A 24,600-nucleotide genomic window follows, 5' to 3' on the forward strand; every position below is an offset into this window, starting at 1 on the left:
ATTACCTTCATATATATGTTTACTTTGCACAAACTCCTCCTACATCCAGAAGGAATTTTACAACAAATCTGTGATTAACAGCAAATTAATACTATAAGCAAGACCAAGAACAAAGGTATAAAGCGTTGTTAGGTCATTCAGCGTTTGTGTACAAATAGTTAGCTACTAATCGCAAATGAGCCTGACTTTTGTTTTCTTTTTTTTTTTAAGAGTTTATTTATTTATTTGACAGAGAGAGACACAGCAAGAGAGGGAACACAAACACAGGGAGTCGGAGAGGGAGAAGCAGGCTTCCCGCGGAGCAGGGAGCCGGATGCGGGGCTTGATCCCAGGACCCTAGGATCATGACCTGAGCCAAAGGCAGACACTTAATGACTGAACCACCCAGGCACCCTGAGCCTGGCTTTTCTTGAAGGCAGATGGGAAGGGCCCATGTATCTTAAGATAACTCTTATGTGTAGTATAAATCCATTTGCGGTCACAAAAGCAGTATTTCTTTTTCTTTTTTTTTTTAAGATTTTATTTATTTATTCGACAGAGAGAGACATAGCAAGAGAGGGAACACAAGCAGGGGGAGTGGGGAAGGGAGAAGGAGGCTTCCCGCTGAGCAGGGAGCCCGATGCAGGGCTCGATCCCAGGACCCTGGGATCATGACCTGAGCCGCAGGCAGACGCTTAATGACTGAGCCATCCAACCGCCCCTCAAAAGCAATATTTCACTTGAAACTCTGTGCAGTGTAGACCAAGCATCTTTTGAGTTGGTATGAACTCTCAAGCAGAAAACTTTCATAGATTCTAATGATCTGTGTATTAATTAGGAGACAGGGAAACTGTTCTAACAGAGACCAAAAAGTGCAGTGGTCCAAATAAGACACTTTCATGTGTTTATTTCCTTTTCACATAACAGTCCAGAGGTAGGTGGGCTGTCCAGGGTGGGTGGGGAGCTCTATTCCTTGCAGTCAGCTGGGCACCCAGATTCTGTCCTGTTGCTCCGTGGATATTCTCATCTGCATGATCCAAGCTGGCTTACGTGACCATGTTTAAGTTCTAGCCTGTGGGGGAAGGAAAGAGAAAAGGGAAGGCACACTCAGTCATTTTAAGGGTAAAAAGCAAATGTTCCAAATACCACTCTGCTCACATCCCATCACAGGGACTCGGTCACATGGCCACACCTTGCTGCTGGGGAGGCAGAAGTCTGTAGTTGGGAGCCACAGCTAGATCTCAGGAGGTTCTAGGTCTAAAAGGAAGATGGAAGAATGGATAATGGGGAGTAGGTAGCGGTCTCAACCACAATCTTTAGTCTCCAAACTAACAGAAAGGATGGTAACCTATTTTGTAGGTTTAAAATGGATTTGTGTTTCTCAAACAGGAAAAAAAATAAAGCTTTGTGTCTTTGTTATTTTATTTTGCATCTCCCACCAAGGAGGCCTTGTTTGTAACCTGCGGTATATCCTTTTTGTCATCATAGGAGACTTAGCCAGAGGCCCACGACTGAAGAATTAGAGCAAAGAAATATCCTAAAACGTGAGTATCTTATATTGTACAATGATTCCTCATGTAACCATTAACAAGCTCCCTTTAGAGGCAATCTATTTATCAGTAAGAAACCTTAATATATTTGTTATTCACAAATGATTGAAATGGCCCATTTAGATCACATTCTTATAGAATTTAAAAAACAATTTCTTCAAGTTCATATTTTGTTTTATGGCTTTGAGCCTGGTATCCCCCAGACCAGAGTCACGATTGTGACAGTTGTTTTTAAGAGAGATGAAATATATTCCATGTATTCTTTTACCCAGATATTAAATAGAAGAAAATGCTCTAGTCTGCTTGCAAATAAATGTCAAAGAAAAGGCCAGAGAATCCACAAGGAAATAAATCAAACATTCCTATATTATTATTAATAATACAGTTTGTTGCCAGGTTTAACAGATGACTCAATTTAAAACAGAATTATGGTGAAAGAAATTTTTGAGTCCTTTTCATTTTCCTTTGTTGTGATAACTCTGTTTCCCTCTTGAGTTATTTATAATTTCTCAGCACTTAAGGAGTTCTCCATTCATTTTCCTACTTTATTTTCCCATTCTATTTTCCCCTCTGTTTTCTTTGACTTTACTTCTTACTTCCTAGTCCAGTAGAACTTCATTGGAGTTCGTATGTTAAAGCTATAAAACTAATAGATGCGGTTTGACGTTATATAGTATATCAATGTGGTTACCAACCACAGTGAGTTAAGTAATGGATATTTTTAAATTGAGCCTAGCTGCAGTTTTATATATTATTAACTTGGTTTCAAAAGAGCTTTTTATTGTATAAAATATCAAAGAGCATGGATGGGCAGAGCTCCGGATACAATAGTAAGAAGGCACTGGCATGTGGGAAATTTTTCTCAGTCAGGCTTTTAGAGTCAAATTGGCTTGTCTGGATGATCCCCACTCTTCAATCTGAGTTGTTTTCTTTCCCAAAGGAACAAAAGATTTTAATGGCATGTTTATACTATAGTTGCTCTTACTAAGACAACCCAACCAGGAGAATTGCCGGTCTATGGGATTCTTTCCTTGGAATGTTCTTGTCTGGCTCTTTGTGACCAAAAACTGGAATAGAACCCAAAGAAGGACTGAAGTGACCATCAGTGGGTAGAAGAGCCAGTATGGAGATGGAAAAAGTCATGACGAGAAAAGAAAAGAAAGTTGGGTTTTAGTGTTCTGAGGAAGGATGAAAGCAGCATCTAATTTTGACAACAACACAAAACCAAAAAAGCTCATGGCTTTTGACAATAGGTTCCTGGAAAATATTTGTTGAATTAAATTTTAGGTAAGCTCAAGTGCAGACCATAAGCTCCTAACACACAAAGATTATGTCTTATTGGATACCTAATGCAATACCTAGAAAAAAAAGGAAGACCAGATTCTGGGTAATTCTTTCCTGCTTCTGAGAGACAAATAGTGCCAAACCACACTGGCGTTTGGTTATTTGAGGAACTGTTTCATAGATGTAAAAATTTATCACACGTTGATCTTAAGTGCTGTCTTGGCTTCTATGCCCCATTTTCCTGGAGGTTCAGGGAAGAGGGAAACGCCAAAGTCAACTTAAGATTTGACTCCAGCCCTTTTCTTACTTCCTTCTTAGTTTATCTAACTATGCTTATTCTGGAAACAAAAGACACATTTCCAGTCTGGAGAGGCTGATAACTGGCTTATGATCTCCTGACATAATATTGTATAGCCAAGGGAAGCAGAAAAGAGAACTGGTGGAGGTCATCCAGAGCATTCCACTGAGCAATCCCAGGGAACTCAGCGGCATAGCTTACAATACTTTATTCAGCCTCTGTTTGCCTCTGGGTTCTTCCACATAGATTGCTCTTTTTTGTTTGTGTATTTCATCTCCGGCTTTTGTTCAAAAGCAATATGACTGACTCTTTAAAGAAAAGTCTGTGTGTGACATGGTGTTTTTTTTTTTTAAAGGACACTTATTTTAACTAGGTCGTCTTGTCTTGACAGACCAGGGAACTCATTCACAGCATAACTTCATTCAGCAGTTGTCAACTCTGAGCTCATCATTAGTTTAATAAACATGAGCCAGGTGGCAGTCAGTGTTGATCACTTTCACTGGAGACCACAGGACACATTTTATCTTTTAGTATTTCATTCCCACTATCCACCTTACCCCATCGCTTTCCTATTTTATGGAATTGAGGCTTTTTAGAAGAACATATAAAGTTAAATTTAGTTGTACATTTTAGAACCGATTCTTTAATATTGTTAAAAGTAGAAGGTAAGTTTTGGTGCTTGAAAGGTCAACGTTTGCCTATCAGGAAAAGAGATGTTCATGGAATACCTTTTATAGCACAGGGATAGAAGTTACAGATCTATTTAGTTCTGACTGTAATTCCATCTCTATATTCTATAGAGAAAAAATGTATCAAGTCATTGAGTGCTACGTGTATTTTTTCCCAACATTTTATTATGAAATTTTTTAAATATAGAGAAAAGTTGAAAGAATTTTACAGTAGACACCCATATATGTACTATTTATATTCTACCATTAACAACTTATCACATCTTTTTTTTTACATTTTATAACATCTTGCTTTATCACATATCTGTCTTTCCATCGATCCATGTTATTTTTTGATGCATTTCAAAGTAGATTCGTAAATGCATTTTCATTTGTTAAAAACACCCTTATAGAAAAACATGTTAAATCAGCAAAAAGAGAAACAAACCCACAAAAAAATAGTTGGCTTTTTTTAGCCTAGTGTATCCAGATGGATGACTCAAGACTGTAATATTTCAGGTGCTGATGTTTTGATGCTTTTCTGTCTTCTCCTTTTAGCTCATCCATAAAATGCTGTGGGCAACACTTGCTAGCCGGGCAGGTTTCCTGCAGTGCCCACGGCTGTTAAACCACATGTATTGTTTGTGTGTGATGGCAAACACTTCCTGTGGCTGTTCTAGAATACCCCTCCTCCCCACCAAGCCCTGCTCTGGGGAGTTACTGGAGGCAAGATTTGTCAATGAGCTACGTCATTTCCTTCACGAATATCCCTCCAGTCTGTTTAAAGGGACCAGAAAGGTTTACATCCTACTTTATAATTGGCCCTCTAATAAGTAAACGAAGGAAACATTTAAAAAACAGCGAATTTTTTAAACTAAGATTTAACCTTGATTCTTTGTAAGAGATTTTACAAGTATTTAAAAAAATGCAGAACAACAGTCGTGCTGAATTCCCTCCACCTCTCACTTTCTTGAACTTCTTTAAAAGCACAATTTCAAATATGGAAATATGTAAGGAAGTCAGCTCCTGATGTTAAAAAGAATTCCCAAGTGATAAAATCCTGTTTATTGAACTCCCTCAACTGCAGTTGGCCCTTCTTTTTTTTTGAATGGGTAACATGCTGTCGCCCGGTGTATACTATGCTTAATAAGATGAAATTATCGAATATCCCCTTGTGAGAATTAAAGCATTTGTTGGTTTTGAGTCATATTTGATACCCACTTTTCTGTCTTTGAAAAGTACCTTTAAAAATACAGCACAGTCACTGTATAGGAGGAATTGACTAAAACGCTTTGAGGATTTTATTTTCCCTTTTATTAGTAATATCATCATAGGCGACCTTGTAAAGCCTTAGTTTGAATCACATGAACCACAGGTTTGGCTCTTGTCTATTATGTATAATTTATAACCTACATGCCTTATCCAACTCATGTAAAGTAAATATTTGACCCTAAGGATGTATTTTAAGAATACCAAAGGACATATATTTTGTGAAGCAATTAGAAAAACCTACAGTGTTTTCATAGGAAGAAACCTGAATTATAACAAAATTTGTTTGACACACAGGCACTTTACTGAAAGTGTACTCACTGGTTGTTTCTTATTTTTGAAGAGTGATTTCAGTTTATGCTTATTCTTTGTCTAAATAACCAGACAGATCATCTTCTTTCTTATGAATTAAAATTAGTATTTTGGAAGAATGTTGAAACTTTTCCCTGTCCAGATAAGGAAAATTAATAGAGAATTTAGCATGTTCAGTTAACAAATACAGTTGGTACAAATATTGAATATTGATATTTTATTTGTGATAAAAACAATCTTAGTGGTAAGAAGTCTATTTGAATTTTAAAAATAAATTTACCTTTTCATAGAGGAAACTTTTCTTTTTTAACCTTTCGGTTGAGCCTTTATATCATGTGATGTTCCTTCAGCAGAATTCATAACAGCAGCTTCTAAAAGATAATCTTTTTTTTTAAGATTTTATTTTTTTTCTTTGTTTATTTGAGAGAAAGAGAAAGCACAAGAGGGGATAGGATCAGAGGGAAAAGCAGACTCCCTGCCGAGCAGGGAGCCCGATGCGGGACTTAATCCCAGGACTCCGGGATCATGACCTGAGCGGAAGGCAGTTGCTTAACCAACTGAGCCACCCAGGCGCCCATAAAAGATAATCTTTTGTAAGCATTGGTGTCCAAGAAGTAAAATCTGTGCTCACTTATTGAACAAATGATGAGCTGCTAGAAGCAACAGAAGTTCATCAAATAAGCAACCATTAAAACCTGAAGGGGGTGTTTATTTCTTTAAAATTTCTGGTCATTTTTCTCTTCATCCCATCCATTGGACAGCATTCATTACATTGGCCATTAAATTGTACCATTTGGTGGAGCACTAGAGAAACAGAAGACTTTGGAAAGTCAAAGTCACAAGAAAATAAATCAGCCCCATCAACAGTACACCATAATAACCCCATTCAGAACATTCTGGTTTGAAGGCAGAGTCCAAAGAAATGACTGCATTTTGCTTCTGTGGAAACCAAAGCAGACAAATCAAGTATTTTGGTTGGATTTGAATGGAAATCAACTCAGACATGCATCAGATGGTTCTAATTTGCTCTTTTGATATGTCTCAGATTTTCATGTGAAGGCCAGATCCAGAAATAAATGTTTATCTGGATTCTGATGAATTGTGCTTAGAAGCCCAAGAGATGTTCAGCAATGAAAGGTTTTCACCAGAGTGTGGGCACTCCTGTAATTTTTTTCAGAATGGAATATGAAGTCAGGAAGCTAAAAGGCTTACAATTAATAAAGAAACCAATCCCATAAGGAGAAAAAGTAATATGTATATAAATTAATGATCGATCTTTCTGCAAAACCTTTTGACAACTTTTTAAAGATGTTGGAGTGTTTGGTCACTAAGTCAAATAATTGTGGCCTGATCTACTTTTCTGATTATAAAATCACTTATAGTAACTAAGTCTTCATGCCTTTCCTCTCCCATCCCCATTAATAAACAGAAAAGAATGAAGAAGAAGAACAAGAAGCAAAAATGGAACTTAAGCGCAGACTCAGCAGAAAGGTAATGAAACTATGACTGTTAATGAGCATGTGTGTTTTGAGATCTACTTCATTATTTAAATGCAAATCAGCTGTCTGCCTTTAAATCTAACATTGAGGAATACTTATTCCTATTAGCCAATAACCAATCATAGACATTTTAAAATCAATGTAATGTAGAGGATGAGTTATGTTTATATTTACAATTGCATGCTATGCTAATTTTGAAAAACTAACAATCAAGTTTTAAATTACATTTACTGATTATGAAAATAACATATAATCTATGTGAATTATTTTTAAGTGCAGAAAGGAACAAAAAAGAAAAAATCACACAAATGTCTTTTATTCAGAGATAACCATTATTAACATTTCAATATATAGTTTTTAAAAATGCTCACATTTTCTGTGCAGTCTTGGAAATATTCAGTAAATATGAAATTGGAGACCTGCCACTATTCCATGTGAGCTGGGTCAGTAATTTATTACATGAACTTGATCACCCAAGCTGCCTGCCACGGTGCTACCCACATTGACGAGTGCCTTACCTCCAAGACTCAGAGAGTTGTTTCCACCCATTCGTGAAAATATAAATCTGATACCTGGGCCATCACTCTTTTCTGGACATGTTAATAATAGTCTCAGGAAAAATTAAGCACTATCAGAGTTTATATTTCATGATATTTCATTATAAATCTGTATTCAGTAATTCTTCAGATATACCTTTCACACTTGGATAAGGCAGGATGAGTAAAATATGACATCTGCGGGGAAGTGTGTGACCTGACCCACATTTATCTGGGCTGGCTGGGGAGTCCACAGCCAAAGCATTCTAAGGCAGGGAGAAGAAACAATGTTCCCATGGAAAAGTTGGAGACTGTATTTTGAGAGTTTTTGGTTTTGATTTTTAGGGAAAAAGATCCTTAATTCATCTCTCTCTTTTTTTTTTTTTTTTTTCGAAGACCCTAAATGACAAGTAATTATCAAGCTGAAAAAGATTCTATAAACTGAATTGCTAGAGATGGCTCTTCTAACATTCAGTGGCTGTTAAGTTACCAGCTACAGATAAGCAGTAGCCCCTCCTCATTGTTTCAGGCTCACCCCTGCCATACATAATAATCTTTTCTCCATCCAGTTGAGCCCCTCCAGGGGGCAACAGAGCCCACCCTGACCCCTGACCCCCACTTGCCTCCACTCTACAGAGCTCTCTGCCAGAGGTGCGGGACGTTCCATAGCACGAATAGCACAGTCCTAAAGGGCAAGACGGGAGGAAGAATTTCTGACCCATGTGGTGTCTGGTCACTTGCCTTTTGGGCACTTCATAGAGGCCTTGGTTTCTCTACCTCCTTAGCCCCAGCTGCCCCAGAGAAGCAGTAAGAAGCTAGCAGTGGAGACTGGACAACAACTGAGAGTAGAAGAGAACCATTTAGATCATTCCTCCCTCTGTCCACTGCCTACCAGGGCTTTAGGAAGCTAGAAGGAGCTACGGTTGCCATACTCCAGCTCAAGTGAGCTCAGAGTGCAGACCCAGGCCTTCTAAGAGTCCTTGAAGGACCTGAGTATTGACCTAGTTCAGCCTCTGATTTTACTCAGCAGGAAACTGAGGCTCAGGAAAGGGGATTTTTTTTTTTCACCACAAAAACATCATTTTGTGTGTCCTAGTGCTTAATTTTTTTAAAAAAAAATTGAATCTGTGCAAATGAGGAACCCCTCTAAAGAGGACCACTTAGACAGTGGATGGTCCCGCTATATGCACAGTACAGATATGGGTAGAAAAGGTACTGGAAATGGACCCCATGGGTACAACAGAGGCCTGGGTCTATGACGTCTTCAGACCGAGAGAGGCCACAAAAGCATGAACCTCAGGAGAAGAGAGTAGATGATGCCTGTCAGCCAGGAGCCAGGACTCTTTAGTCTCTCAGAACCAAGAATCTCTTACTCCTGGGCTTTGGAAAGAAGAGCAAATACACGGGGCTGAGTGGATTAAATAGAACTATAAATTTGAATTTGACAAAGACCATAGGAGGAATCCAAGTTATTAGAAGTGTCTTAATCGTCTCAGCCTATTTTTTTTTTAAAGATTTTATTTATTTATTTGAGAGAGAGAGAGAATGAGAGAGAGCACATGAGAGGGGTTAGGGTCAGAGGGAGAAGCAGACTCCCTGCCGAGCAGGGAGCCCGATGCGGGACTTGACCCAGGAACTCCAGGATCATGACCTGAGCTGAAGGCAGTCGCTTAACCAACTGAGCCACCCAGGCGCCCGGTCTCAGCCTATTTTAAGCAGTTCTGGCGCACTGAATGTACTCTCCCGTGCCCCTGCTGATTTCTGCACAGCATCTTTTGCAAGCAAGGGTAATGTCAAATCTGGGCATGGGTCCCTAGTCTTTCACAGAAGACCGCTGTAAGCACACCCTTCACCAGACCGTTTCTTTGTCATAACTTTGTGCGTTTCTCAATATAAAGGTTTAATATAATAGGAACAGAGATCTCATTTCTAAAGTTAAGAGTGCTTTTGTCTGGATGCTTCAGTCTCCCAGCCAGCCAGCCTCTATCTGGATTGCTCTTGTGTCTGTGCTGCTTCGTGCTCCTTGTGTCGGAGGTGACAGGTGTCTTTATGACAGTGCCAGGCAAGGTGGGGAAAACAGCATAACGCAGATGGCTGCCAAAGCCTGTGACCTATCTAACAATGATGATTTTTATAGTCTCAGAATTAGGGCACACTGCTTTCTGGTTCTCATTAGAAACTCCCAAGATGCTGCTACCGTTTTTTTTCTTTTGGATATCTGAAAGTGACCTTATTTAACCATAACTTTGAAGTTCTCTATAGAAGACTCGCCACCATGAGACTGTAAATGGTTTCCTGAACTTGTCCTTTTTTTCCCCTATCCCCCTGCAGCTCAGTCTGAGACCCACAGTGGCGGAGTTACAAGCTCGAAGGATCCTGCGGTTTAATGAGTATGTAGAAGTCACCGATTCTCCCGACTACGACCGCCGGGCAGACAAGCCCTGGGCCAGGTTAACACCTGCAGACAAGGCAAGAGCCCTCATGGTTTTAGCCATGATTTTATTTGTTTATGATTTTATTGCTTTTCTCAAAGCTTCAGTATCCACTCACCACCACCCCCACACACACACATTCAGTTATCCTAGGAGGCCAGATAGTACCAGATAGCTCAACAATTTTCTGCCTTTTCTTATTTAAGCCACTTAAGTGATATATTTAGTAATATCAATGAGGTTCTTTCAGCTAAGTCTCAGAAAAATTCTTTCTTAGTTACCGTGTAACCTGCCTGCATTCATACCTGGATTGAGGGTGGGGTGGTCCCACAGCCGTGATTTATCCTTACCCTTAGAAAATATAATTTATACAAGTTATCATTTTAAAGGGATATGTTAAGGGGTGCCTGGCTGGCTCAGTTGGTAGAACATTCGACTCTTGATCTCAGGGTCATGAGTTCAAGCCCCATGTTGGGCATGGAGCCTACTTAAAATAAAAATTTTTTTAAATAATAAATAAAATAAAAGGATATGTTAACAGTGTAAAAGGTATTGATCTATATCAAGGCCAGCACACTTTTTCTATAAATGGCCAGAGTAAATATTTTAGGCCTTGTGGTCCGTACAGTCTTTGTTGCAACAGCTCAGCTCTGCCATTAAGAGTATGAAAACAGCCATAGGCAGTATGTAAGTGAATGGATGGATATGTGTTCCAATACAACTTTATTTACAAAAACAGATGGTGGGCCAGATTTGCCCTGTGGGCCATGGTTTACCAACCCCTAATCTATATCATAGCTCACAGTTCAGAAAAACTGAAATGTATAATGGGTCACATCATGGAGAAAGACAATTTTATGAATAATATGGTTCCAAAGCCAAAGAATTTTGCCAACCTTTTGTTTTCAGAGTCTTCACTTTATGATTTTCCTAATATCCCAAATAATGATTTCTTTTTTTCTTTCTTTTTTTTCCAAATAATGATTTCTAAATTTTGTCTCTATGCAAAATTTGGTATCGAATAAACTCATGCCACATCCAGTCTTTTTTTTTTTTAAAGATTTTATTTATTTATTTGACAGAGAGAGAGTGAGAGCACAAGCTGGGAGACAGAGGGAGAGGGAGAAGCAGGCTCCCCGCCAAGCAGGGAGCCCGATGCGGGACCTGATCCCAGGACCCTGGGATCATGACCCGAGCCTAAGGCAGCCACCCAACCGACTGAGCCACCCAGGCGCCCCGCCACATCCAGTCTGAATGGTAGAGCTAGGAATTTAATTACATGCTATGCATTTTAGTAGAGATTTCACACTGTAAAGCACCTACTGCATGTCAAGCATATAGTGGAGCTACAGATCAGAAATCATTTGCTCAGGGCTCTTGGGTGGCTCAAAGGTTAAGCGTCCGACTCTTGATTTTGGCTCAGGTGGTGATCTTGGTGTTGTGAGATTGAGCCCTGTGTCTGGCTCTGTGCTCAGCAGGGAGTCTGCTTGAGATTCTCTCTCCCTCTCTCTCAAATTAAATAAATAAATAAATAAATAAATAAATAAATAAATAAATAAATAAATAAATAAATATCATTTGCTCTTAGGAAGAAATGAAAACTAGGGAAGAAGAAATGAAAACTGGGGAGAAAAAAGATCATAAAGGAAGGATATTTGGAATGAGAATGGAGGGAAGGAGGCTGGGAATAGCACCCAAGGGACCCAACATTGACGAAAAGGTGGTAGAACACAGAGAAGAAATGTCTGTGAGGTGGGGAAAGAGGAGAAGATGTAGCCCAACAGCTAGGAAGAAGAAGGTCAGGTCACAAAAGGGGGCATTTTAGGAGTCTGGTGGGTGGAAGCCTGACTAGTGGAGACAAGGAGAATAAAATACAACCTCAAGAGTCTTGGCTGTGATGGAGAAGTGATAGGAGGAGGAAGTCACATGAGGGGTGATGACTGTGGAGGCTGCAAGCTTCTATATGCATAAGAAATAACCTGAACAATCTTTTATGCCACGAAGAAGGAGCCAAAAGAAAGGGAAAGTTTGAATCTATATTAGAAGAGGTCGGTAACTGATACAGTAGGGCATAATCAATGGAGCAGCAGGAGAACGTGTGTATGTAGAAAAGGCGAGGCAGAGACCCTTGAGGTTGGGATGAGGGCACAGGCTGAGGTATGTGCCCTGACGGAGGAGGCTTCCCAAGGCAGTTAAAATCACTCAGGTTGAGGGTAGCCTCCAGGGGATGAAGAAGACCAAAACTCGGGTCATGTGTCAAGCTCACCACCAATCAGTGCCTCCCACTTAATTCTGAGTGGTTTCCACTGCTTTATCTGCCTTCCATCCTGCACTTTCTCCTCACTGTTCAGCAGCAATAGACTGCACTTATGACCTCGTGTGGTATCTGATGCCCACAAAGAAACACGAGGCTTTAGGTCAGATGCAGTCTTTAGAGTGAGTGTTAACAATGGATAACATTTCTTTCTCAACCCTAACTCTATCTCAGGTCTTACACATTCTTCTGGCATTTTATTTTTTCAGTTGTGAATTATATCACGTGATAGAGAATATAGGAAACAAATGTACCATTTAAATAATAAAAAGAAGACACCTGTTTTATTAATCCCTGAGTATTACTGGTACCTGAACAGGGCCCTGTGGGCTCCTCCCCAATTGCTTTTCCCTCCCTTCCATAACCACGACTTTTGTGTTAATCATTCCCTTTCTTTTCAAGAGTTTAACCACCTTATATATACCCCTAAACAATATGTATGTATTTCTTGGTTTTGCCAGTTTTGGAATCTTAGGGATTGGAATCATACAAAGTTCTTCTGGGTGTTACATCATTCAAGTAACAAAAGAATCTGGGTTGATGGACTAGGTGATAGTGACTCTTTTTCACTGGAATATAATACTTCGTTGTATGTTTAAGTCACAAAGTAATTATCCATTCAATCGTTAATTATTTAGTTGGTTTCCAGATTTTAGGTGTGCAAGCTCTATTCTATGAAGATTCCTGTATCATCTTCAAGTTCACTGATCCAAGACTTTTTCTAACATATTCCTTGTGATGGAATTGCTGGGTCCTGGAATGTAGAGATATTCAGCGAAACTAGGCAGCGTCAACAGTCTTCCAAAATGATCGTTTCTGGCTTACCTTTCCACAGCCAAGGTTACCGGTAGTCCAATATTCTTGCCAACATGTAATGGTCAGTCTTTTTGTTTTGTTTTTTTATTTGACAACCTAGTGGTTATGAAATAACATTTCATTGTACTTACACTTTGCCTCTCATTAATTATTAATGAGGTTGAGCATATTTTCATACCTATTGGGCATTCAGGTTCCACTTCTGTGCCTGTCTTTCATCTGTTTTCTTTTGGGTTGTCAATTTCTTGTTGATTCATAGGAATTCTTCATATATCCTAATAATATATTGCAAGATATATATATATCTCCCAATTTATGACATTTCATTCTCTTTATATGGTTATCTTTTGACATAAGAGATTTTTTAAATTTAATGTGAATTTATCCACCTTTTCTTTGTGGCTTGTGATTTCTTTGAAAAAATTCTTCCCATACCAAAATCATAAATGTATTCTGCTGTACTTTTTGTTTTTGTTTTTTTTTTCAAGATTTTATTTATTTATTTGACAGGGAGAGACACAGCAAGAGAAGGAACACAAGCGGGGGGAGTGGGGGAGGGAGAAGCAGACTCCTGGCTGAGCAGAGAGCTGATGCAGGGCTGGATCCCAGGACCCTGAGATCATAACCTGAGCCAAAGGGAGATGCTTAGCAAGTGAGCCACCCAGGCACTCCAGCTGCTATACTGTTCTAAAACATTTATAATTTTGCTTTTCACATTTAAGTTGTTAATTTACCTAGAACTGATGTTTTTAGAAGATATAAGGATCCTGGGATTGAGCCCTGCATCAGGCTCCCTGCTCAGCAGGGAGTCAGATTCTCCCTCTCCCTCTGCCCTCCCCACTCCACTCTCTCTCAAATGAATAAATAAAATCTTAAAAAAAAATAAATCATTAACCTTCTTCCTTTCTTATTTTCTGATACAACCACTGAAAGCTATGAATGATGCTGTATGTCAGTGGTTCCCAACCTTAACTGCAAGTTGCTCTCATGGGGCAGGGTGGGGGTGCTTTAAGAACGGTAACACCTGGGTCTGGGTCCCACCCCTAAAGATCTTGATTTAATTGGACTGTGGTGTGACTTTAAATATTGGGATTTTAAAAGTATGTGGTCAGTAATGATAAATGTCCCATATATCCTTGAAAACAGTGTACGTTCTAGTTCTGGGGTATGGAATTTTAAATATGTCTGAAACTTAAGCTTGTGAGTCTCATTTCTGTATCCTTCCCTTTTTTTCTTTTTGTTTTTTTTTTTTTGGTCTGTTTGGTCCCATACCAAGAGAGGGATATGTTACCTCTCCCACTACATATATGGATCTTTCCTTCTATTTATAATTCTGTTTTGCTTTCTATATTCTGAGATTGTGTCAATAGATGTATATAAGTTTAGGATAATTATATTTTCCTGATGAAGCATTTATTATGAGACTATTCAAGAAATGCTTTCTGTCATAAAGACTGTTTTATTTAATATTATTTTAATATAAAGGTGAGTTATTTTGGACCACCTTAGTGCTATGAATTCAGGCTGTAAACCCATGTGAGGGCTACTTACCGATTCATGTCCTCAGGGTAGATTTAATGCTGCCTCACCTGCTAAGCACCAGCATGACCTCATCTGTGCTGTCCTCTGGGGATCAGACATTCTAGCGCACCCTTCACTGAGGCTGTGCTGTAAGAGCTCCTTCCTGAGGCGGGAGGGTCATTCATTAGACTTTCTACCTTGGACAGGTTTCTTCACTGGTCTTCAGTATCTCACCAAGCTATGAAAATGACCGCTCACAGTCACTGCATTTAACATCACAAATGCCCTCAAGGTCAAGGCCAATTTCAGTGCTCAGCTTACTTCATTTCTCTGGGCTTCATCTTCATTTATTCTTTTATGTCAAAGTATTTTTTACTTTCTTACTGGCTGATCAGTACATTTAAAATAATTTTTAGGGACGCCTGGGTGGCTCAGTTGGTTAAGCGACTGCCTTCGGCTCAGGTCATGATCCTGGAGTCCCGGGATCGAGTCCCGCATCGGGCTCCCTGCTGAGCAGGGAGTCTGCTTCTCCCTCTGACCCTCCCCTCTCTCATGTGCGCAAATAAATAAAATCTCTCTCTCAAATAAATAAAATCTTAAATAAATAAATAAAATAATTTTTAAACGTTATATTCAGCATTTTAGTTGTTTTTCAATAGAAGGCCTAGTCAAGGCACCTGTTGTGTTGTTTTGTAAAAAATAGTGTAGGGGCACCTGGCTGGTTCAGTCAGGAGAGCATGCAGCTCTTGAGCTCGGGGTCATGAGTTCGAACTCCATGCTGCATGTAGAGATTACTAAAAAAAAATAAACTTAAAAGCATCTTAAAACAAAAAGAAATAGTGTACACTGTTTACAAGTTTTCTTCCATTCTCCTCCCCTAGTTGTGGGCTTTTGGTCACTCACCTCTCATTTAGTGACTTCTAGTTGACCCTGTTCAGTCACCATTTCTGTGCAGAAATGCACACCATTCCCAGCTAGCTTGATATTCCAATGCTGAACTTCACAGAGGCAGGTAGGGGGTGGCCAGGAAAATGAGTAAAGATCACAGCAGGTGCAAAGTATGCAAGCAGTGAGAGTCTCAATGATTAAATTTTCCATACCCTAGAAATAGTTTCTAACTCGTTGAAAGGTTAAACTCATCCATCTCTTGTTATAATGGAGAGGATTTTTCTTTTTAACTTTGTGTTGAAACAAGAATAGATTTTTCAGGCGCCTGGGTGGCTCAGTTGGTTAAGTGACTGCCTTCAGCTCAGGTCATGATCCTGGAGTCCCGGGATTGAGTCCCACATCGGGCTCCCTGCTCAGCGAGGAGCCTGCTTCTCCCTCTGACCCTCCCCCCTCTCATGTACTCTCTCTCATTCCCGCTCTCTCAAATAAATAAATCTTTAAAAAAAAAAAAAAGAATAGATTTTTCTGCTGGACTTTTTTTTTTATTCTTATGTTAATCCCCATACATTACATCATTAGTTTAAGATGAAGTGTTCCATCATTCATTGTTTATGCATAACACCCAGTGCTCCATGCAGAATGTGCCCTCCTCAATACCCACCACCAGGCTAACCCATCCTCCCACCCGCCTCCCCTCTAGAACCCTCAGTTTGTTTTTCAGAGTCCATCGTCTCTCATGGTTCTACCCCTCCGATTTCCCCTGCTTCATTCTTCCCCTCCCGCTACCTTCTTCTTCTTCTTTTTTTTTTTTCTTAACATATATTGCATTATTTGTTTCAGAGGTACAGATCTGAGATTCAACAGTCTTGCACAATTCACAGCGCTTACCAGAGCACATACCCTCCCCAGTGTCTATCACCCAGTCACCACATCCCTCCCACCCCACCCCCCACTCCAGCAACTCTCAGTTTGTTTCCTGAGATTAAGAATACCTCATATCAGTGAGATCATATGATACATGTCTTTCTCTGTTTGACTTATTTCACTCAACATAATACCCTCCAGTTCCATCCACGTGGTTGCAAATGGCAAGATCTCATTCCATTTGATGGCTGCATAATATTCCATTGTGTATATATACCACATCTTCTTTATCCATTCATCTGTCGATGGACATCTTGGCTCTTTCCACAGTTTGGCTATTGTGGACATTGCTGCTATAAACATCGGGGTGCACGTACCCTTTCGGATCCCTACTTTTGTATCTTTGGGGTAAATACCCAGTAGTGCAATTACTGGATCATATGGTACCTCTATTTTCAACTTTTTGAGGAACCTCCATACTGTTTTCCAGAGTGGCTGCACCAGCTTGCATTCCCACCAACAGTGTAGGAGGGTTCCCCTTTCTCCGCATCCCCGCCAACATCTGTCGTTATCTGACTTGTTAATTTTAGCCATTCTGACTGGTGTGAGGTGGTATCTCATTGAGGTTTTGATTTGGATTTCCCTGATGCCGAACGATATTGAGCACTTTTTCATGTGTCTGTTGGCCATTTGGATGTCTTCTTTGGAAAAATGTCTTTCATGTCTTCTGCCCATTTCTTGATTGGCTTCTTTGTTCTTTGGGTGTTGAGTTTGATGAGTTCTTTATAGATTTTGGATACTAGCCCTTTATCTGATATGTCATTTGCAAATATCTTCTCCCATTCTGTCGGTTGTCTTTTGGTTTTGTTGACTGTTTCCTTTGCTGTGCAAAAGCTTTTTATCTTGATGAAGTGCCAATAGTTCATTTTTGCCCTTGCTTCCCTTGCCTTTGGCGATGTTTCTAGGAAGAAGTTGCTTTGGCTGAGGTCAAAGAGTTTGCTGCCTGTGTTCTCCTTTAGGATTTTGATGGACTCCTGTCTCACATTGAGGTCTTTCAACCATTTGGAGTCTATTTTTGTGTGTGGTGTAAGGAAATGGTCCAGTTTCATTCTTCTGCATGTGGCTATCCAATTTCCCAACACCATTTTTTGAAGAGACTGTCTTTTTTCCATTGGACATTCTTTCCTGCTTTGTCAAAGATGAGTTGACCATAGAGTTGAGGGTCCATTTCTGGGCTCTCTATTCTGTTCCATTGATCTATGTGTCTGTTTATGTGCCAGTACCATGCTGTCTTGATGATGACAGCTTTGTAATAGAGCTGGAAGTCCGGAATTGTGATGCCGCCAGCTTTGCTTTTCTTTTTCAACATTCCTCTGGCTATGCGGGGTCTTTTCTGGTTCCATACAAATTTTAGGATTATTTGTTCCATTTCTTTGAAAAAAGTGGATGGTATTTTGATGGGGATTGCATTGAATGTGTAGATTGCTCTAGGTAGCATTGACATCTTCACAATATTTGTTCTTCCAATCCATGAGCATGGAACATTTTTCCATTTCTTTGTGTCTTCCTCAATTTCTTTCATGAGTATTTTATAGTTTTCTGAGTACAGATCCTTTGTCTCTTCGGTTAGATTTATTCCTAGGTATCTTATGGTTTTGGGTGCAATTGTAAATGGGATCGACTCCTTAATTTCTCTTTCTTCTGTCTTGTTGTTGGTGTATAGGAATGCCACTGATTTCTATGCATTGATTTTATATCCTGCCACTTTACTGAATTCTTTTATGAGTTCTAGCAGTTTTGGGGTGGAGTCTTTGGGGTTTTCCACATAAAGTATCATATCGTCTGCAAAGAGTGAGAGTTTGACACCCATTTGGATGCCTTTGATTTCTTTTTGTTGTCTGATTGCTGTGGCTAGGACTTCCAATACTATGTTGAATAGCAGTGGTGATAGTGGACATCCCTGCCGCGTTCCTGACCTTAGGGGGAAAGCTCTCAGTTTGTCCCCATTGAGAATGATATTCGCTGTAGGTTTTTCATAGATGGCTTTTATGATATTGAGGTATGTACCCTCTATGCCTGTACTCTGAAGAGTTTTGATCAAGAAAGGATGCTGTACTTTGTCAGAAGCTTTTTCTGCATCTATTGAGAGGATCATATGATTCTTGTTCTTTCTTTTGTTAATGTATTGTATCACATTGATTGATTTGCGGATGTTGAACCAACCTTGCAGCCCAGGGATAAATCCCACTTGGTCGTGGTGAATAATCCTTTTAATGTACTGTTGGATCCTATTGGCTAGTATTTTGGTGAGAATTTTTGCATCCATGTTCATCAGGGATATTGGTCTGTAATTCTCCTTTTTGATGGGGTCTTTGTCTGGTTTTGGGATCAAGGTAATGCTGGCCTCATAAAATGAGTTTGGAAGTTTTCCTTCCATTTCTGTTTTTTGGAACAGTTTCAGAAGAATAGGTATTAATTCTTCTTGAAATGTTTGGTAGAATTCCCCTGGGAAGCCATCTGGCCCTGGGCTTTTGTTTTTTGGGAGATTTTTGATGACTGCTTCAATTTCCTTAGTGGTTATAGGTCTGTTCAGGTTTTCTATTTCTTCCTGGTTCAGTTTTGGTAGTTGATACATCTCTAGGAATGCCTCCATTTCTTCCAGGTTATCTAATTTGCTGGCATAGAGTTGCTCATAATATGTTCTTATAATTGTTTGTATTTCTTTGCTGTTGGTTGTGATCTCTCCTCTTTCATTCATGATTTTGTTGATTTGGGTCATTTCTCTTTTCTTTTTGATAAGTCTGGCCAGGGGTTTATCAATCTTGTTAATTCTTTCAAAGAACCAGCTCCTAGTTTCGTTGATCTGTTCTACTGTTCTTTTAGTTTCTATTTCATTGATTTCTGCTCTGATCTTTATTATTTCTCTTCTCCTGCTGGGCTTAGGCTTTATTTGCTGTTCTTTCTCCAGCTCCTTTAGGTGTAGGGTTAGGTTGTGTACTTGAGACCTGTCTTGTTTCTTGAGAAAGGCTTGTATTGCTATATACTTTCCTCTTAGGACTGCCTTTGCTGCATCCCAAAGATTTTGAATAGTTGTGTTTTCATTTTCATTGGTTTCCATGTATTTTTTTAATTCTTCTTTAATTTCCTGGTTGACCCATTCATTCTTCAGTAGGATGCTCTTTAGCCTCCATGTATTTGAGTTCTTTCCGACTTTCCTCTTGTGATTGAGTTCTAGTTTCAAAGCATTGTGGTCTGAAAATAGGCAGGGAATGATCCCAATCTTTTGGTACCGGTTGAGACCTGATTTATGACCTAGGATGTGATCTATTCTGGAGAATGTTCCATGGGGACTAGAGAAGAATGTGTATTCCGTTGCTTTGGGATGGAATGTTCTGAATATGTCTGTGAAGTCCATTTGGTCCAGTGTGTCATTTAAGGTCTTTATTTCCTTGTTGATATTTTACTTAGACGATCTGTCCATTTCAGTGAGGGGGGTGTTAAAGTCCCCCACTATTATTGTATTGTTGTCAATGTGTTTCTTTGCTTTTGTTATTAATTGCCTTATATAATTGGCTGCTCCCATGTTAGGGGCATAGATATTTACAATTGTTAGATCTTCTTGTTGGATAGACCCTTTAAGTAGGATATAATGTCCTTCCTCATGTCTTATTACAGTCTTTGGTTTAAAATCTGATTTGTCTGATATAAGGATTGCCACCCCAGCTTTCTTTTGTTGTCCATTAGCATGGTAAATGGTTTTCCACCCCCTCACTTTCAATCTGGGGGTGTCTTTGGTTCTAAAATGAGTCTCTTGCAGACAGCATATCGATGGGTCTTGTTTTTTAATCCAGTCTGATAGCCTGTGTCTTTTGATTGGGGCATTTAGCCCATTTACATTCAGGGTAACTATTGAAAGATAGGAATTTAGTGCCATTGTATTGCCTGTAAGGTGACTGTTACCGTATATTGTCTGTGTTCCTTTCTGGTCTATGTTGCTTTTAGGGTCTCTCTTTGCTTAGAGGACCCCTTTCAAGATTTCTTGTAGGGCTGGTTTTGTGTTTGCAAATTCCTTTAGTTTTTGTTTGTCCTGGAAGCTTTTTATCTCTCCTTCAATTTTCAATGACAGCCTAGCTGGATATAGTATTCTTGGCTGCCTATTTTTCTCATTTAGTGCTCTGAATATATCCTGCCAGTCCTTTCTGGCCTGCCAGGTCTCTGTGGATAGGTCTGTTGCCAGTCTAATATTTCTACCATTGTAGGTTACATATCTCTTGTCCCTAGCTGCTTTCAGGATTTTCTCTTTGTCTATGAGACTCGTAAGTTTTACTATTAGATGTCGGGGTGTTGACCTATTTTTATTGATTTTGAGAGGGGTTCTCTGTGCTTCCTGGATTTTGATGCCTGTTTCCTTCCCCAAATTAGGGAAGTTCTCTGCTATAATTTGCTCCATTATACCTTCTGCCCCTCTCTCTCTTTCTACTTCTTCTGGGATCCCAATTATTCTAATGTTGTTTCGTCTTATGGTATCGCTTATCTCTCGAATTCTGCCCTCGTGATCCAGTAGTTGTTTATCTCTCTTTTTCTCAGCTTCTTTATTTTCCATCATTTGGTCTTCTATATTACTGATTCTCTCTTCTGCCTCATTTATCCTAGCAGTTAGCGCCCCCATTTTTTATTGCACCTCATTAATAGCCTTTTTGATTTCTACTTGGTTAGATTTTAGTTCTTTTACTTCTCCAGAAAGGGTTTCTCTAATAACTTCCATATTTTTTTCAAGCCCAGCTAGTATCTTTAAAGTGATGATTCTGAACTCTAGATCTGACATCGTACTAATGTCCGTATTGAGTAGGTCCCTGGCAGTTGGTACTCTTGTTCTTTTTGTTGAGGTGACTTTTTCCGTCTTGTCATTTTGTGCAGAGGAGAATAGATTAATGAGAGAACAAAATGCTAGCAGAGTAACAACGTCCCCAGAAAATATACTCTAAACAAATCAGAAAAGACCTGAAGCAGTGGAATAAGAAACAGAAAGAGAGAAAAAAGAAAAAGAAAAAAAAAGAAAAAGATAAAGATAAAAACAAACAAAACAAAACAACAACAACAAAAAAAAACAGAATGTGATCAAATATGATCAGGCTGGTATATAGATCAGTGCCACACACTAGATTTGGGGTGTATTTTGGTCTTTTAGGAGAAAGTGCCTCCCAAAATTTTAAAGAAAGAAAAACTTATATATGTACAAAAATAAGGGTTGATATGATGAAGGGATGGAATATGAGTGTAAAGATGGAAATTATAAAAAATTTTATAAAAGGAATTGATAAGAAGTTGTTTGAAAAAAGAAGAGGATTTAAAAAAAGAGAAAAGAAAAAAAAAGGGAGAGAATGTGATCAGGCAGGGGAGTAGAAAACACCATATACTAGAGATTTAGGGTATATTTTAATCTGTTAGAAGAAACTATCTCAAAATTTTAAAGAGAGAACAACTTATATATATATGCCAAAAATACGGGTAACTACTATGAAGGGATAGAATATGACTCTAAAAATGAAAAATAAAAATGTTTTTTAAAAAAAGGGATTGATAAGATGTTGGTCGAAAAAGGGAAAAAGAAAAATTCAAAAAAAAGAAAAAAAGACAGTTAAAAAAAATTAACTTTGAAAGACTAAAGAATCATGGTAAAAAAGCCATGAATTCTATGTGCAGTAGTCCCCTAGCGCTGGCGTTCTGCCGTTCTCATTGATCGGTAAACTTGGCCTTGGCTGGCTGTTCTCGCCGATCTTCTGGGGAGGGGCCTGTTGCCGTGGTTTCCAAATGTCTTTGCCGGAGGAGGAATTGCCCCGCCCTTGCCCCCTCCCGGCTAAGTAATCTGCTCGGGTTTGCTCTCCGGGGCTTTTGTTCCCTGCGAGCTTTCCGTACAGCTTTGGAGGCGGAGAGTGAAAATGGCGGCCTCCCAATCTCCGCCCTGGGGGAGCTGAGAACTCGGGGCCCCGCTCCTCAGTGAGCCCCCAGAGAAAAGCCGTCAGTCACTCCCGTCTCCCCGGTCTCCGGCCGCACTCCGTGCTCGCCTGGCCTGCGACCGTGCGCCTCTATCTCTGGCACCAAACCCCGGGTGGAGTCTCCAAACCCAGCAGATCCCTGCGGTGCACTCCCGCGCATCTCCTCCCGGGGGAGGAAGGTGAGTCTCCCCGGATCTGCCGCTTTTTGGGTCCCTGCTGGAGGAGCAGTGTCCCGACTGTGCCGCGGATCACGGTCAATGGCAACCCCGAGCTGAGAGCCCGCGCCTGGGCTCCGCCTCTGCAGCCGGCTTCCCTGCTCCGATACCTGGGAGCTCTGCCACACTCGGGCACCCCCGGTCTTTCTGTGACCCCGAGGGTCCTGAGACCACACTGTCCCGGAGGGTTCCACCCCCCGCTTAGCCACCACAGTGACGTCCCTCAGCGGAGCAGACTTTTAAAAGTTCCGATTTTGTGCTCCGTGGCTCTATCACTTGCCAGAAGCGGCGGACGGAGGCCCCTCCCCCGCTGTCTATCCTTCTGAATCGCCTCGGATTCACTTCTCTGCACGTCCTACCTTCCAGAAAGTGGTCGCTTTTCTGATGAGAGAGTTGTTGCTCTTCTTTTCTTCGATCTCCTGTTGAGTTTGTAGGTGTTCAGAATGGTTTGATCCCTATTCAGCTGAATTCCTGAGAGGAGACAAAATCCCGGTCTCTTACTCCTCCGCCATCTTGCTCCGCCCCCCCTTTCTGCTGGACTTCTAAGCTGCAGGGGAGATCTGCTTGGTCAGTTTCTCTTCTGCAGGCCTCCTGTCTGTTCAAGAGCACTTTAAAGGCACATGACTAGCATCTCCCATGCAGAGCAAACTCTGAGCCCCAGAGCGCAGCCAGAATCCCTCCCTCCTCACATCTGAGGCTCAGATATTTGTACCCTATGACATTGTCTCTCCCATTTCTCCTGACACTTGTGAAAGTCTAAAGGACAGCATTTTTAGAACTGGAATTATATTGTAAAATTTTTTTCCTCAAAAAAAAAAAATAAGAATAATTTCTTTTAGCTTAAAAAAATGTACACTTTAAAGATAGAAGATAGGAAAAAATGCAACAATTTAAAATGCTGTTAATATAAGTACATTGTGCATATACAAGTGTCTCATGTTTGTTGGTAAAAATCAGAATATTCAAAAATATAAAAAGAACAATGAATGCATATTAATGCATTAATGCATATTATTGTGTATTATTTAATGCATGTAAATGTATATTAATGCACATTAATGCATATTATTTTCTACCTAATGCTGAAAAAAGTAAAGTTACTTGTTTTCTCTAGAAGTTAAAAAAGGAGTATAGTGAAATGTTACTCTTTGCCCAGAGATACTAAAACTATTAATGGTCTTAGTGTATTTTTTTATTTTAGTATGAAAATAATACATGCTAATCATCATTATTATAACAAACATTTCTGGATTTCTGTTACTTTTTACTGTAAAACACTTCGTAATGTGTAATGATCAGGTTAAAGGTAATGTATTTTATTCAATGAGTGTATATTTTATTCTATAAGTAATATATTTTATGCCAATTAAGTGTAAAAATCTGTAATTTAACTTTCAGGTTAAAAAAGAGTTTTACTTTTTATAACTTTTGAACTGTATATCCCATTTAAAGAAAAAAAAATATTGGAACTAAGTATTTCCACCTCTGCTCTCAAAATAAACACTGAACTTCCTGCCTCCTAAAGGCACCATCCCTTCTTTCTCTTTTCTTAGTACTAAGTCTTAGCCCCACTAAGATACTACTTTGCATTTAAAAAAATCTTTGCAATTCAAGTATAAAGAGAAGAAATCAGGAGGCAGTCAATAACCAGTCAATGCCCATGCTATGAAAACACTGTAGGGAATCTCATAAATCTGGCAGTCTTATTAAATTGCTCAAATTAGGAAAGAGAAATGGTGGGAGAAATGCCTTATTAATTGTGAATTTTTTTGTCTCCCCCCCATTAATTGTGAATTTGATTGAGCTTAATTCACCTTTGAGATACCATTTTTAATTTTAGAATATATGTGTTTGAGTAGAGCACTAGAAACAGATACATAAACAGTAAGATAGAGCATCTGTCTATATCTGTGCTGAAGTAGATAAATGAGCCCTAAGATGACAGGACAGGCAGAGCCAAAGAAGGCCATCAACTTGGCCTGAAGACTGAGGCTCACCTGGTAGTTGCCATCTCCCAGGGTAGGCTCTGGAAGCTCCATCCATGGTGGAGATGGGAGGGCAGGCTTTGGAGCTGGGCACCTGAAGGTTTGATTCCTGACTTGGCCACTTGGAAGATGTTTGACTTTGGCAAGTCATTTAAGTCCAGTTTCCTCACTAGG

General features: G+C 39.7%; 1 protein-coding gene across 10 annotated transcripts in view; it reads left to right on the forward strand.

Moving 5' to 3' along the window:
• Window positions 1-24,600, forward strand: part of PHACTR2 (phosphatase and actin regulator 2) — a 269,242-nt gene that overhangs the window by 222,180 nt on the left and 22,462 nt on the right. For all 10 annotated transcript variants that reach the window (XR_010413801.1, XM_054505576.2, XM_045865665.3 and 7 more), the window contains 3 exons: window positions 1,468-1,523; window positions 6,790-6,851; window positions 9,727-9,864. Coding sequence is in view for 9 of the 10 variants with exons in the window: in XM_054505576.2 (XP_054361551.2) it covers window positions 1,468-1,523; window positions 6,790-6,851; window positions 9,727-9,864 (256 nt within the window). In the remaining variant the exon portion in view is untranslated. The remainder of the gene's footprint in view (window positions 1-1,467; window positions 1,524-6,789; window positions 6,852-9,726; window positions 9,865-24,600) is intronic.

Source organism: Mirounga angustirostris, unplaced genomic scaffold, assembly GCF_029215605.1.
Source record: "Mirounga angustirostris isolate CCGP_5_RB_7025 unplaced genomic scaffold, mMirAng1.0.hap1 SCAF_8, whole genome shotgun sequence".
NCBI classification, from domain to species: domain Eukaryota; kingdom Metazoa; phylum Chordata; class Mammalia; order Carnivora; family Phocidae; genus Mirounga; species Mirounga angustirostris.